The sequence below is a fragment of the Heliangelus exortis genome, chromosome 5, assembly GCF_036169615.1.
Source record: "Heliangelus exortis chromosome 5, bHelExo1.hap1, whole genome shotgun sequence".
In the NCBI taxonomy this organism is placed as follows: Eukaryota; Metazoa; Chordata; class Aves; order Apodiformes; family Trochilidae; genus Heliangelus; species Heliangelus exortis.
In genome coordinates this window covers 36,781,124-36,797,471 of record NC_092426.1, presented here as the reverse complement: position 1 = coordinate 36,797,471, position 16,348 = coordinate 36,781,124, and the positions used below count along the sequence as shown (strand labels likewise).

General features: G+C 40.4%; 1 protein-coding gene across 1 annotated transcript in view; it reads right to left on the bottom strand.

Moving 5' to 3' along the window:
* Positions 1-10,693, bottom strand: part of LOC139796529 (cytosolic phospholipase A2 epsilon-like) — a 35,171-nt gene extending 24,478 nt beyond the window's left edge. The window contains exons 1-4 of the mRNA XM_071744685.1: positions 10,414-10,693; positions 9,927-9,962; positions 4,604-4,676; positions 150-286 (exon numbers count right to left, since the gene is read on the bottom strand). Coding sequence (XP_071600786.1) covers positions 150-286; positions 4,604-4,676; positions 9,927-9,962; positions 10,414-10,440 — 273 coding nt within the window. The 5' untranslated portion in view covers positions 10,441-10,693. The remainder of the gene's footprint in view (positions 1-149; positions 287-4,603; positions 4,677-9,926; positions 9,963-10,413) is intronic.
* Between the last annotated feature and the right edge of the window lie 5,655 nt (positions 10,694-16,348).

The following is a 16,348-nucleotide window of genomic DNA, read 5'->3' as shown; positions in this document are numbered from 1 at the left end:
ACATTCCAAGCCCATCTGGATGGGTTCCTGTGTGACCTGACCTTTCTCTGGAAGGGGGGATTGGACTTGATGACCTTTCAAGGTCTCTTCCAACCCCAAACTTTCTGTGATTCCATGAATGAATGGTGAAAACAATTTATTTTCACTACCTTGACTCGGCGGTCGACCTTATAGCAGAAAGCTTCATTCCAAACAGGGTTTTTGGAGTTCCTGATGGTTCTGGTCCGAACCTTCTCAGTTGAGGCAGTAGGTAACCACAGTGTCACATAGCAATCTGAAAGGGTGACTGGATAAGGAGAAGAGGAGCAGAGTGATAAAGTATCCAGAGAAAGAATTACTGTACTATGTACATATAACCATAGTAAGACAAAGGTAACATGGTAGGGGATTTCTTCCAAAAATATAAAGGGTGAGGGGTAAATAACACAATGAAGCACTCACAGCAGAACAGAGAGATCCTCACACATTTTTCATGCTCATTTCTACCTTACAACTTTCAGTCAGACTTTTCTTTTTAAGCACTACGTTATACTTCAAATCCATTGCACTCCACATGCACATCTATTTATGTCAATGCACATCTATCCATGCTGTGGTTAGATTATATGGATGATTATCCAAATGGAATGGGCAGGGGAATGCTGTCCAAAGAGTAGAATCAGTACCAGCAAACCCTCTGCCATGCACACACACAGCAGCTCTAGGATGGCTCCTCTGTTGCTCAGACAATACACCTCACAACCTTCAATCTGAGCTGCAGAGATTTCTTATCTAGCATTTCCTCCCCATTTTTTGTACCTTCACTGATTAAAAGCCTTATCCAAATGCTGACTTAAATGAAGAACAATATTTATTTTTTTTTTCCAAAAAGTGCTCCCCCATCAAGCTGAAAAGTTTGATTTCCTTATCACAAACCAGAATGTGCAAATTTCATATTCATTCATATACTGAATAACATTTTCTGAAGTTATGTCTTTCTCAGTAAGCCTTACAGGAAAACAGTCAGTTTCAGCACTTGGTTAAATTACTTTTCACTCTATTCCTTACTGCTAATCTATCTTCAGACTGGAAAAATCATGCTGTCACTCATGTCTGGGGAAGGAAGCCATGAGCACCACCAAAGGCAGCAGTTCATTCCATATCTTGAACCTCCAGTGTTTGGAGGAAATTCTGCCAGGGATTGAGACTTGGAGAAATTTGATACAGGCACTGATATCCTTCCTCTCCTACATGAAATGCCATGTGCAGTCTCCCTGCTTCACATTAGCAATGCTTAACCAGTCCTCTGGTTCTTGCCAGTGACCTTGTGAGTCAGAAGAGGCCAAATAATTCAACTCATAGTCAACACCTGCAGCATCCTCAAAACCTGTAACTGTGTTATTACATCATATTAAGTACAATTTTCTTGAAGTATTTCCTCTTTATCTTTCAGAAACAACTACAGATTCAAAGTTTCCCACCAGCCATATTTTTCCCAAGCTCTTCCTTTGCCATCTTCTTAACTGTGCTATCACAAACAGCAAAATCTTGATAATGACTGGGGGAAGGACCAAGTGTCCTCATCCAAACCTCATCAGAGCAGCATGATTGATCAGATGTTCAGCAGAGGCACAAGTGTAGGCAGATGAAAAGGTAAATGGTTAATGGTGATTAATGCCATAGCTTCCATTTTCCAAGGGCTTGAGACACACCAGTGAATTACTTCACAGTGGCAACGTAAGGATTAAGCAAGAACACTGAGAAAATTTGAATGACTTGCCCAAGATCCCACAGTGCAATCAGTGTTCAAAACACAGTCTAGATTTTCAGGCCTAGACCCAGATCTATTCAAACTATCTTGCTGTGGAACAACAGTAAGGAGAAATACCTTTAAAGCCTGTTTATTCCACTGGTCAAGTAAATAGGAGCATGAGAATCAAAGAGCAATAAAAAAGGTTCACTTCAGTAAATTAAACACAAACACTTTGCTAATGAGAGACTATGAAACAAAAAAACACACACAGACATAGGTAAAACCAGTGCTTAATCAGAAAAACAGGAAAGCTAAAGTGGAGGAAATAAATGCTAACTCAGAATTGTAACAAAAAGCATATTCTTATCATTACAAATGGGTAGAAAAGGGATATTTCCCCACAGCTAAAAATACTAAGGTTTCAAGGAAAACTCACTGAAATGATTGCCCTTTTAATGCCTCAGAAAATATAAAGACTGCCTGAAATATCCTTCTCACTGCAGACAATGAATAAACAGGTTTTCCACAACAAATTGAATTTCTTCAGAAAATGTATTTGCTGCTGAGAAAAATCTCCTGGCTGAAGAGTTTTCAAATCTCTCTTGTCAGACATCTTTAAACAAACCCTTGGAATGCCCAAGTTCTGAATTCAGGACAACTCAAGCCAAGAAAGACATGATATTTATCTCTTCTTAAGACCAGAATACAAGGTAATAAAGAAATCTGATGTGGCAGGCATGCCAACAGGCTTCATGAAGAAAGACCACATAATTCACCTTGGGAAGGAGTGACTGTGAGCAATTCATTCCTGGGGACAGCCACAATGAACTGAAACATAACCAGGTGAGCTGCAGGACTAAAAATTGCACAGGCAATTGTGCTTGCAGGTTTGCAGATGTAATTGAAGTGACTGCCTGGTCAGATCATGTATTTGGTTGATACAAATCACCTCTTAGGCATTCAGACATCTGGATTTTGTTAAATAAATCATCATGCACACAACTACAAACCCACAAAGTGTGTGCTTCTGTATATAAAAACAGGAAACAGAGCTTCACATCTTACAAGGTGCTCTCGTTTTGTCTAATGAACCCTTCAAAATGACATAAATCATAAAATAAAGCAGTCTGATCATTCCAGAGTAAAAAACATTGTGATACAAGGTATTCATTAAATCATAGCAAATTTTACAATGTTGGAAACTAAATGTTTTTAATGTTGGAAAAGGAAAGAAAAAGAAGAGAAATAAGCACAGTAGTCTGGCATTGCAGAAGGCAACAGAAGTAACTCAGAATCCCACAAGTGCAACAGAGATTGAGAGATTACTGTCAGGGAACCACTCAGTAACTGTGGTTAAGCAGAACTTCCTCATGTTCCAACCACATCCCTCCTGCTAGAAACCACTAAATCCAACCTCTAATAAGTTTTCCCTCCACTCTGGATGCATCACTCTAGTTCAAATCTCAAAATACATAGATTAACAAAAATCTGCATCTGGTTTCCTTAGAAAATATCATTGAATCATAGAATGGTTTGGAAGGGACCTTAAAGATCACACAGTTCCCACTATCCCACCAGAGATCAGGTTGCTCAAAGCCCCATCCAACCTGGCCTTGGGGCTGTTGCAATGTGCTCTATGTAATTCTGAGTGTACCTGAAGAAAATTAATTATGAGCCATGTTCAGCAAGCTTTTAGGGAGCATATTGTGGATTTTTCCTCTTAGTTTTACACCTTTCCGTTTTATTCTTCTGGTTTTTGGATTTGGATTTTCTTATTCTCTGTCTTTACTTCAAGCTTTCTGACATCTCTGAACAGATGCTTCATCATTCATATTCCCCCACGAAAGTAATTCAGTGGCATAACTGCATTTTGAAAGGCAGCTGAACAAGTCTCAGTGCACCAAGGAGGGTGGGCTATTGAGGACCCACAGAATCTGTGAGGAAGGTCTTCAATGACCTGGAAAAATTCAGAATTAAACCAATCCTTCCCCTGGGTGAGTCGGAACCATTTAGTGAACAAAACATTCTCTCCACCTATTGCTAGTCTCATTCTCCCACCAAGGATTTTCATTTTAAATTTGCTGCCACAGTGGGGTTCAAGCTGATGCTCAGCAGTTTGCAGAGGCAGAGAAGGTGAATCATTACAGGGCTTCCATAATTGGATAACACCAGACTCTGTAAACTTCCCTGCTGAAGAGATCTCATCTTGTCTTGGGCTCTTCCCTCTGCTAACTCTTATTCTGTGGTTGGGCAATGACATTTTTTTCTATTGTAGCCTCTCTTCTAGGGATCTTTTTCTTGCTTCCTCTCACTATCCCTCATTTAAACTCACGGTAGTGCTTTAACTTTTTCTGACTTTTAAATTGCTCTTTTCTCTAAATTAATTAAATACCCAGGTGTATTTATAAATATTTATAAATTCTGCAGAATTAGCATAATGTGTCTGCTTGTATTTCTGCTATTTTCACAGGCTTCCCTACTACAGATTTTACATTTGTATCACCAGCCCTCTCCTTTCTTCCACCTAGAAATTCTTAGGGAATACTCAGGTTTCTTACTCAAAGTACAAGGATTTTCATCATTTAAGAATTAGCCCTCAGCTCAGCAGCTAAGTCTGATGTCACAAGGGTAGGAAATTGTCTCATACAGTGAGGTATGAAAGCAAAAAATCAAATGCATCACCTCGCCTGAGGCCTCTTTACACTACAGAGCAGAAAGCAACCCTTCAGTGTCACAATAAAAATAATTTGGGCAAACTTCCAACAAGTTACGTTTTTATTCCTACACAATTTAATAAATATAACACTGACCAAGTATTTTTTTTTTTACTTTAAAGAGCTGTAAGGAAAATCCAAAAACAGAGGTACTTACGCACGTCTGCCTTCCGGGCATTCCTCACCCGCAGGATTTTTACAGTAAGCAAGTTGAAAGGAGACACTGGTCTCTGCATGACAGTTCAAAATTAAAAAAAAAAAAAAAAAAAAAAAAAGATTATATTAATATTATAGTCTCTAGTCACAGGCTACTGTAACCCTAAATTTCTAAGGACGTAGATGAAACAAAGTTTTTGAAGTGGAGCCAGTATTATTTATCAAGGTTACTGGAAGAGTTGGAAAAAACCAGAAATTTTTGGCACAGAACCCTTTTCCAGGTCTGAAGTTGAAGTAACAGATTTCAAAACCACACATAAATTGAGAAGAAGGTGCTGAGAGTTCACTTTGAAAAAGATGACTTCTTTCTAACTCTGTTCCACTGTCACCATAATAAACACCCTTACAAGCACACACTCAGGTGTCCTTGCCTCTTACACACCAAATCCTGCAATAGAACAGTCTCTGGGACACCCAGCACTGCTACAGCAGCTGTGCAAGTACAGCTTAGCAACCACCATGCACCAGCAAAAGCTCCTGCACCAGCTCAAGCTCCCACACACAGCTTAAAAGACAGAAATGCAGCGAGGAGATATTTCCCATAACAACTCTGATCTCCATCCCTGCACCCCAACAGAAAGCTACAAAACTCTTGCCAGAGATGATCTGTAGAATAAACTCACAACTCCATCAGACATTAGGCATGGTAGGCTCAGAAATAATAATAAACTCTATAAATATAAATTCTATAATACCTCATAATTTCCGTGGCTCTTACTAACACAATTTCATATTCCTCAGGCTATGAATTAACTCTTTCCCTGCTTCACCTTGGAGATAACTATTTAACATCTTTCTCTCCTTTCCCCACATTAGCATCTCCTCTGTTTCATAGGTACCATCCTTCCCTTTAAGACCCAGGTATGTATAGATACTGTTTCCCTCAAGACTTGCTAAGACTGGCATTTAGCTCTGAGTCAACCATTTCTGGTTTAGAACTGAAACAGCTGTTTTGTGCCCAAAACTTTTCTACTCCTTTTCTCTATGCCAGTTGATAAGAACAGATATTAACTCTATCCATAAATCCTCTCACTCCTGCATCCACAGACACACCATACCCATTAATTAGTAAAGTTAATACAGTAGCACAAACACATGGGGTTTTATTACTTTGCATCTCAAGTGCCTATATTGATCATAAGTAGCAAAAGTACTGATGCTGAGTAATGAAATTTACCTTGCTACTATTTCCTTCATCCATGTTATATGTTTTGCTCAACCATTTGCCTTTCCATTGTGTTCCACAATGCTTTGACAAAGTGTTAAAAGCAACAGGGACCACGATGTGACACTGGACACTAACAAGATGTAATGGAGCAGGTGCTTGTCCTCACCAGTAAAAACTTCAGCACCTCTGAAAATATAGCAAAAATCAAGAACAGTCTCCAAGAAACAGCCTCTGTAATCCCCAACAAATCCTCTTGCACTTCCCTTTGTGCCACCAATGGCCTGAGAGTTCTGCATTATCTTTACCTGCCCAAACTCCAGCACAGGGCACAGTTTTATGGTGCATAGATTGCAAGAACATGAATTGCCAGCTGTAGGACATTTTCACACCTCTACCTGCTCCATTATCCCACATATGGCCACAAAGGAGAACTTGGACAGATGCCAAAAAAAGAAGAAAAAAAAATTCTTTAGGGGAAAATAAAATTAAAAATTACAGTCCTCAGTCAAAAGCAACCAAAAGACACCATGCCCAGACTACATAGTTGAGCTGCCAGAAGTACTTTTCTATATACATGAAATAGAACTGTAAAACACAGTAAACACAGGGTAAAACAGGGTAAAACACAGGGTAAAACACAGGGTAAAACACAGGGTAAAACACAGGGTAAAACACAGAAGGACTCCTTGGCACAGGGACCAACAGCCATGGCTTGTCCCTCCCTGCCAAATCTACTGACATGTATGCTCTATTTATGCTTGGTCACTGCTTTCCTACAGAATAAATCCTAAATGTTTCATTCTCAGCAGTGTTATTTCAGCAGAAGAGGTGGGGCATTTCTTTACCTGGGAAGGCTGGTGCTTGCATCCCTTGAATTCAGAAGAACAGACTCGAGCAGAAGTTCCCTGTCCCAGGGCAGTGCTACAACCACTGGCCTGCACATCATTTTAAAGGAATACCCCTTGCTCAGCTCTTGCATCTAAACCACTGCTTTGTGCATCTCAAGTGGACAGTGCAGAGATTAGATTTCAGAAGGGTGTTTCTGGGCTCAGCTGTCCCTGACAGCTGGAATTTATGCAATTAAGTTGTTACAATTCCCATCCCGGTGTGCATAATTTTCCAAACACATTAAATCTGCGAAGCTCAGGGCTTCACAGGTGGTAGAGCCCATTCCCAGAGTAGAGAGCTGGAAGTCAGACTTCATAGATCCTGATTTTTAGGTGCCTGAAGGCTTTGTCAAGTGTAGCTGTCAGTGATTTAAACAGAAAAACTACCAAGGGGCACATCTCAAATGGGATGATGTGCTAGTAACAGACCACAGCTTCCACATCTTTCCTTTTAATGTGATGGTGTCCATGTGGCTGGGTAAATTCTGAGGCCAGAAGCCTCCCAGGTCAGCTGTTACCTACCCTTGGACTTTCAGCTTCTGTATTTATTTTGTCTGAGCCAGGATTGTTACTTCATAGACCGGAAACACAAGTCAGGCATTTTAATTATCACTCTTGTAACAGCTTAAATACTTAAGATTGCAAACACAGGCCTTGGTGGCATTAGCCTGCGTCAGATAAAAGTTCAATTAAATCCTGTGGCACACTTGTGCAATCCATACATATCTAGTGCCAGGGAATTCCATGGGAGTGTTCACACAGGCGAGTGCTGACCCATGAGACCACAGAGTTGCATAACCAGGCTCTAAAACTGCTCTATTTCAGTAAAATTCCAAGCTTTAAAATCTTTTATAGATTGTTGTTGTTGAGACCTGAGTGAAACACCTACACCATTTCCCAAGTTACACAGCAAAAAGGCAACAACCAAAGTCCAACTGGGTTCTTCAGAGCAGAGCACTCTTCCCCTAGCATTCTCTTCACCAAGGAACAGAAATCTCAGCACTACTCTAAAACCTATGAAGACCAACAAAGAAACCACTCAGCCCAGTCAGAAACAGGGGCAGGACTTTAAAACACAGATCACTGCCTTGCTTCTGACCCGGGTCAGGTATGTGGCACCTTTTAACTTCAAAGTGTTCTGAAGGCCCAAGGGCAGGCAGGATTTCATTACATTACTATGTCTGCCACCTCAGGCAAGGTCAAATGCATAAGAAACACTTTTCCTTGTATTTTGTTTTTATTTCATCCATTTAAAAATATCCCATAGCCAGGTCTTACTAAGTCAGTAGGGTTATTCCAAAATAAAAACAAGGGGAGCAGCAGTGACTGAAGACCTGTTTCTTTCCAAAAGTTTGCCACTTTCATGCAAGTTTCCTTCTCTTCCTGTCTGCAGCTTCACAGCTGGAGTTTAACACCAGAAGAAATCCAAATCTTAGATGAGAAACCAAGCCAAGCACTTCCATAGTTCAACATGACTTTTTCTCAAGACTATAGCCTATATTATTTTATTTTAATGCAGTAATTTGAGTAATCTAAAAACAACTACATTGTTGCCTGTCACCTTAAGGGCACTATCAAGATTTTCTCATTAAATATTTCACATACACCCCATGGGCTGCCCTGAAACTGATCATGAAAACTGGTTTCCTTAACTGAGCCATTAAGTGGCAAAACCTAATTCAGATACACAGTGGTTATATATTTATCATCATAGATATCAAGATTTGTAGCAAAATATCTCTTGCTGATTTTTGCCTCTGTAAGAATCAAAGAGTCAAGGCAGAAAGAAAGGGGATCTGGATCCTACTCTAAACTGTATGTATTAAATTCAGGTAAGTTCTGCCACAGTAAATTCTTCAAAGACAAGAGGCACAATCCAAAGCCCCCTGTACTGAACTGCACAGGTCTCACACCTAAAGACCTACTAACAATGTGTAAAGCACTAAGAATTCAAACAAAGAAAAAGAAAAAGAAGCAAACAAAAAAACAACCAGCAAACACAAAATCCCAGCTTTAGCCTCTGAACAGAGGCGTTGCTTTCAGGACTAAAAGAAGGATACTAGCATCCTTCTTTAGGGCTGTCAGACTATACACAGAGGACTGAATATCACTTTAAAAGCCACTTTTTTTAAGAAAACCTGCAAAGTCTTTGCTTTAGGACACTTTGAACAGAGACTGTAAGAGGCTCTTAGGCACAATCAGGCATTAGATAGTATCAGTAGCAGCAAACCTTCACCAGGGAGACCAAAATTACCAACACCTGGGAGAATCTCCATCACTGCAGTCCTCCACTTGGAACCAAAGCCCAGAACAAACCAGCTGAGAAACTGCACATATCTGAAGCAGGGACAAGAGCCCATCTTTCCACCTACAGATTTCCTGAGAATTGCAACAGATATTGGCAGCCCCAAACCCACTGCCAGCATCTGAAGAAAGTCCCATCCTGCTGCCACTGTCATTGTTCACATTCAGTGGCTCATAGCACCTTATCTGATAGATTTTCCTTTATGCTTGTACCTGTTAACATGAATGCTGGCTAATTGTCCTGGAAGCTTTTCATTTGCCTGTCCAAAGAATTTATCCTCAGTTCAGACTTACCACAACACCTTCTTGCCCTTTTTTTTTTACGTTCAGAAAAGTTTGGGCACTGCTCCCACTCCTACCAAGCTGATGAGATTGGGCTTGTCAGGAGGCTGAACACATTTATTCCACAGTTTTACCTGTTCTGACATTGTGTTTCTAAACATCATGCTTAAACACAGAATTGCAAGCTCTACAACAGGTGGTTACAGAGCAAAGAAGGAATACTAGGAATACCAGAGCACTGAGAATAATTAAAAGACCTGCTTAAACCAAGTCTTCCTATGAAGGAATAATGTCTAAGACAAGGGAGTGTTTCATCCAAAGAAACCACACAAAGAAAACACACAAAAAAAGGAAGAATTAAAAAAATCAATACAGAAGAAATACAAACACCTGCTCACAGCACCATGAGCATCAGACACCAACAGAAGCCAGACTGATTTAGAGTTCCCTGAAAGCCCAGGCACTATTTCAGCTACAAAGCTGAAGTCCCAGCTCAGCTTTACAGTGCTCAGTAAATATTGCAGTAGTTTCCCTCCAAGCCATCGAATTCCTCACATTTTTTCCAGTGCTCTTCATTCAGCACTGGGGAGCATTTAATGAAGGACCAGCTAATGACTACCTACCGTTCTCACCGCTGGTGCTGAGGTGCCCGTAAAAGTCTAGGAAAAACAACACAAGGTAAGGTTAAGAAAACTAAACTGCATTTTAAACTCTTATTTCAGCCTGGCTTTCAAAAAACATCTCGCACTCAAAGCCAGACTCAGAGCTGTGCTCATGAGCTGCCCTCATCGTGTGTTTTAGCAGCCACCAAAACCCATCACAACTCTGGGCCAGCTTCTTATTTCCTTGACATAAAGATTTTTTTAAGGAACCACAATAAGGAATGGTGACAGTCCTAAACCATAGTCTGAAAATGCAGACATACCATAAGGTCCTATAAAAGGCTAGACTAGGAAACCATGCTTACAGCCACAAGATCCAAGGAACAACAAACTCACTTTCCATGGTCTCCATACACCTCAAACAACCCGTTGTCCTCTGTGACCAACTTAACTGGAATATCACACCATTTTACCCACTTTAAGCTTGATATTAACTTCTTTTTCTTACCTCATTTGAACTTAAATTTGATCCCATTGCAGCCCCAGTTGCATATAAGTCCAATGTTCAAAGGATACTGAGTGGTAGGACGGACAGGAACTCCTCATGCAGATTAGGGGTGGAGGAATAGGGATTTTATGACCAGGCTCTCCTGCCCCACCCCTTTGTAATTTCCAGTCATTAAGCAGTCTCCTCCCTGCTTCCTGCAGCCTATTAGAGCACCTCAACTGAGTCAGCAGAACGAAAAACCATTTCTCTTCTACCTACTGTGATGTTTTGGGTGGTCAGTGAACCCCTTTTCTAACTAGGGATTGCATTCTTGTAAATACCACTGCTAATAAAAAGTTTTGCATTTACATGACAGCTCTTAACCCACAAGCAAAGTACCTGAGACCAAATCACAGAGCTCAGAGTCTCTCTACGCTGCCACCCCCATACTGCAGGGTGGTGGAGGGGTAAATAACTAGTGAATCATATTGGTGAATAATTCTCTTGATGCAGGTAAAGAAAATAACTGTGCAAACTGCAGTGGATGCCACCTAAATGTGCTCCTCCGTGCCATGGAGGCCAGAATCACAGCCATTCTTGGTGTTTTCCAAGGAATATTGCCTGAGTAAAATCCTCTTTTTACACACAAGTTGCTTCCTTCTCTGTTAATGTCCATGCAATGCACATGTGACTGTCCAGAAGGTTTTATTCAATAGGTCCAGTGGTCCTACCTGGTGGCTTTCATCAGAAGCACTTCACTTGCTGCTCTCTCTATAGTCACACGTTGCACAGCCTTTTCAACAGATACAGGAGCAAAGGAAAATGGCTCATAAATAGGAACCTGCAGCATCTGAAACACTCCTAGAAAGACAGACCAAAAGATATTTCCAATGAACATAAATATCTCTACCTCAAAGACATAATGTGTCGCCAAAATTCTGTCTTGACTGTTTTATATCTGTGCTAGATACTTGCAAACAAGTTTAGGTGGAGCAGTAACAGCTGATAATCACTTATTTGCACTCTCCCAAAACTAGTCTTTTCAGATTTTGAAAGAAAAATGCTTCCCTTTAAAAGTTTCATTATTAATATTTAAGGTGGGAATTTGCTTTCATTAAATATATCTATAAAACATTTTCAAAACAGCTCAACTTCCCCAAGTTGTTCCAACAGATAGACCTTTATACATTTATACCATCCCAGGTGCTTCACATCAATACCAGACTCCCTGACTTTACATTTTCTCACCCACATCCCTTTTAAGCTCCATAAATAAGATAACATCACAATTGAGAAAAGTATTCCAAGTCAGTGCATCTTGATTGCTGAATGTTCAGGTTATATTTGTCAAAATAATGTCATCAGTGCCATACCCAAAACAGGTTCCTAAAGAATTCCTCCTCTCCTGTTCATGACAGCCACCAGGTTTTGCAGCTGACATTCTCTGTCTTGTCCAAGCCACACAAGAAGGCTTTGGAACAGAGTCTCTTTAAAAGCTTTGTGCAAGTCAAGAAGTACAATCTCAGTCTTTTATCCATGTAGCATATTAATGCTACAACTACATATTGAATGTATTGTACATATCAACCCATATGTCCTGGTTTGGGCCAGGATAAAGGGGATTTTCTGTCTTGTACTTTTGCTTTTAGCTAAGTCTCTTGTAAGTAGTTGCACTTGCTGAAATTAACAGCAAGTTTCTCAGTCAGTGTCTGCTCCTAGGACTGATCCCACTCCATGTTTATAGTTACTGCTAGAGACTGGTGTGCAGAGCCAAGGGCACTGCTCAGCTCTGAGGAACATTTTACCCTCCAGAAGGAATAAAGGGGTCCCACCTGCAGCCTCCTTTGGGGAGGAAGGGACAAGATAGATGCCAGAATTGACCAAACAGAGTATTCCATCCCATATACGTCATCCTCAGTATAAATTTGAGGGATCACGAGGGCCAAGCCATTGATTTCCTGATTTCCTGCTTCCAGCTGCCTGCCCTTCCTGCCTTTTCCTGCTTCCCTTCCTTCACCTGGCATCCTGGAAGGATCCCGTCCGTTCCTCTGCCTGTGCTCCTGATCCATCCCAGCCCATATCTGTCTGTTCCTGCCTCCAGTTCCCAACTGCTGCTGACTCCAGGATTCCAGCCTGGACTTTCCCAGAGCTGCCCTGCAGCCTCAGGGGTGACGTGAGAGCTATTGGGGGGAAGGGGGGAGGAATGTGGTATCCATTTTCTTGTATATTTGTATATATTTATTAATTTTTCCCATTTATCATTACTGTTTCATTAAAGTTGTGTAGTTTAGTTTCCAACCCATAAGTCTCTCTCCCTTATTCTCTCTCCTTTCTTTATCAGGGAGGAGAGAGAGATTAATAGAGAGCGTCTGTTACTCGGTTTAATTGCCGGACCAGTGTTAAACCCTGACACCATAACAGTAAAACCTTCTCATCACAAAGAAAATTTTACCTGTTGATGGCTTCTTCAGTGGTGTCTGCACGATCTGCTTCAAAACAAATTGTGATTCTGTAGTTTGTCCCACTGGCTTTTTAGAGGTAGAAACGTGCCCCCAGGATTATGATCTCAAAAAGATTACTACTTCAAAGGTTAAGTATTTTTTTGGGGGGGGGTTTCACATTTTTCCTTATTTTTTCAAGGAGAATTTCAAATACAACATCAAGCACGCAGTGAATAAATTCATGGGTGAAGTTACCTGAAACCTAAAGAGCCATGTACTCCCCTTTTTAGGAATCACATTTCCTGATGTCACAGTTTAATGTAAATCACAATGTAAGCCATTTAGAACTTGTAGTGATCTTCATATAGATGCTAATTAGACTCTTTGCTTTTTAAAGACCAGAGAGACTGTGTTAGTCAAGGAACACACAGCATCTCTTAAAGCTCTGAGCACCAAGAAGTAAAAAGGAAGACATCCACTTCTGCTCTCCATCTACTTTGTGCACATTTTCATGTACATAGTCTTGTATCTGTGTCTCAATTAATACAAAGTGAAGCAAATACAAAAATCTTGCTGATCTGAGGCAGTCAAAATTCATCTAAACCACCCCACTGCTAGAACTGGTTTCCCCAACACGATGTTCAGACAATTGTTTTACCTACATGCAATAGGTTGTAGGTGGCAGCTTCCAATACCCCACAACTGCCTCATATTTTTTTGTCACCTTCTGCTAATCCAGGACTACAGAAATGGATGAGTAATGGGGCATTCAATATTGTTGCAAGAGAAAAGCATTCTTTTACCACCTTTGGGTGTTCATCATCATTTAAACACTTTGAACGTAACAAGAAGGGTAAATACTGAACAATTTGCTAGAGGTATTGCAAAACAATGGCCAGATGTCACATGAGAAAATAAATATTCAGAATTAAAAACCAGAGCAAATTAACAAATAAAGCAGTATAGTGTCAGATCTACAGTTGGGGATTTTCCCTGGCTCTTGCCTTCCAGCTTGTTTTCCTTTGTCTTTTCTCTCATTTAAAAAGAAAATATTCCATTAGCTACAAAAATCTCCACAGGCCTAATCCTGCCAATCAAAGAAGAGAGCAAGAAGTCCAAGACAAATTCCAGTTACACACTTGACCTAAACTCAATAATTGCTGCACACAAGAAGATGTACTGTGGATGGAAAGTGTCACTTCTTTCCCCATGGCAATGGATTTTGGTCTCTGGAAAAGCCATCTTTTAGCTCGATACTTCCTGGCCTGCCACTAATTTAGAGCAACTGCCTGGAATTTAAAAAACAAAAATAAAACCCTTCACTTCACATTCATAGGTTGCCATTTCATTTCCATATTTATACATCCAACACACCAAAGTATACACACAACACATATGTGATACACGTCATGTGTAAAGTTCAAAAAAACACCACAAAAGATGGAAAAAAAGGACTTCCTGAGAACACACTCCTGCGGAAGGTGGCAGGGAATATAGGTTAAAGAAAAAAGTATGAAAATTGTTGAATCATCCATTTGTAAGCAGAAGAAACCTTCAATCTGAATCTGAATTTCAACTCCTGAGAATGAGAGGTGCAGAATCAGTCAGAGAGATGACACCAGCTGATCAGGGTGGGGGGGATTTTATTTTTACTTAAGGCACTATTCTGATGATGACACACATGGAGGAGGATTTCTGCCTTCAAAAGTATATTGAGAAACTTGATTAAAATGATTCCACATGCCTTTGATATGTTTAAGTGAGATAAAAATCTCAGTCCTCCTACTCACTCACTGGGACTGGGCAGTTTTGACATCCAAAAACCATCAGTAAAGTATTGCCCCAGCTGTTCCAAATATCTGCAATCCTGCCTTCAGCTTTGTTGCAACAGAACTTCAGATCCAGTCCTTGTCTCACAAAGCAGTCTCACAACTTTTACCTCTGTTTTTCTGTAGATCTGAGCATCCAGCAGCATCTCTTGCTGCAGAAAGAGAAAACAAACAGCAGAATCTCTTTTTGCAGGAACAGAACGAGGCTGCCTGACCTTCCCACATTCATTCAACCCTTCAGACACTCTTCAAGCAGCTTTTTCCCTTCCCTATACTCATTAGACCTCAGGCAGGGGGAATACCAGCACCAGCCTGTGTCAGCTAATTAGCCAGTAATTCCTTTGGCATAAATGTGCCACAACACATAACCCAGGACCTCTAGAGGGAAATGTAGAACAAATTTGAAGCTGAACCACTTCTCAGAATATTTGGAAGTCACCTCATCTCACCAGCTAATTAAGGAGGTAACTTCATCTATAGTCAGCCTGAGAGATGTCCAAGTCCTAACATAGACTATAAAAGATTCACAGTTAATTGCTTACAGGATTGTGCCATTACGTTTAGCAGAGCCTGTGTGACAGGTCACAAATGGGTGTTTTAAAAAAAAAAAAAAAAAAAAAAAGAAATTGTTGTTGACCTACCTGGTTCTTAAATAGAACAATTATGCCAGTGCTGAATCACTTTGAGAGATCCAGGTAACACGTCACTGAGCCTCAACTCCTTGATACATCACTGAGCCTCAGCTCCTTACTTTAAAAATAGCACCAGTCACACTGAACATCTCTCCTTTTGTTATTTTTTTATTAGTAGCTGGCAAGGCACATGAGCAAACACCTCATCCCCTGGGCTTTCTACACTGCTTACATTTTTTTACACTGTCACCATCACTTCACAGGCAGGATACCAAGGTAGAGCTGCAATGCAACAACATACACAAGTTTTAATAGGACAGGGAAATAAGCCTTTTCTTTCCCAAATAGGGGATTAAATGAGTCCTCTGTGGAGAAAACTCTCAAATCATCAGTTTAAGACCACTGAGCTTGGCAAGCCCAGGGAAAGCATTAGCTTTGTGCAAGTGTTGCATCCTTGCAGCAAGGTCCCAACTCAAACATCACCATTTCTCTGACATTCTTTCAATTCAAAAGACTGAGCTGCTAAGCTGAACATTTTGGGCAGCCTAGAATTTTCCAGTGGCTTTCTCAACAGGCTTAGATTTCTTAAAATAGACTCCTTTTCTTCAGCTCATCCTAATAAATCCTAATTTTCTGGATTTGCTGCCAAAACCACACATCATCACCACACCTTGGGTGAGTAAAGCTGAAGGCTCAGTGCCAAGTGTTGCAACCACAAAAAAAAACCAGTCAGTGGAATACACCAGTCATAAACTGTACTATCTCTGTTACATCTTCCTGGAACTGTAAAAATTAATCTTGAAAATCTTTAAAATACTTAAAAGATACTTAGAAAAAAAAATTAATTTTGGAGACCTCATTTCATTATTGTTTAAAAATAAACTGACATCTTCCTCTTCTTCTTTGCTCACAGAAATCTACTGCTGCCTTACTGGTGAGACGTAATATCAAATTATTGTAACCAAGGTCAAGAAAAGAAGGTGAGGAGCTGGCTTTCTGGTTAAGGGGGAAGAGTTGAAAGACAGACTTACCAGTAACTGAGAAAGAAAAGAGT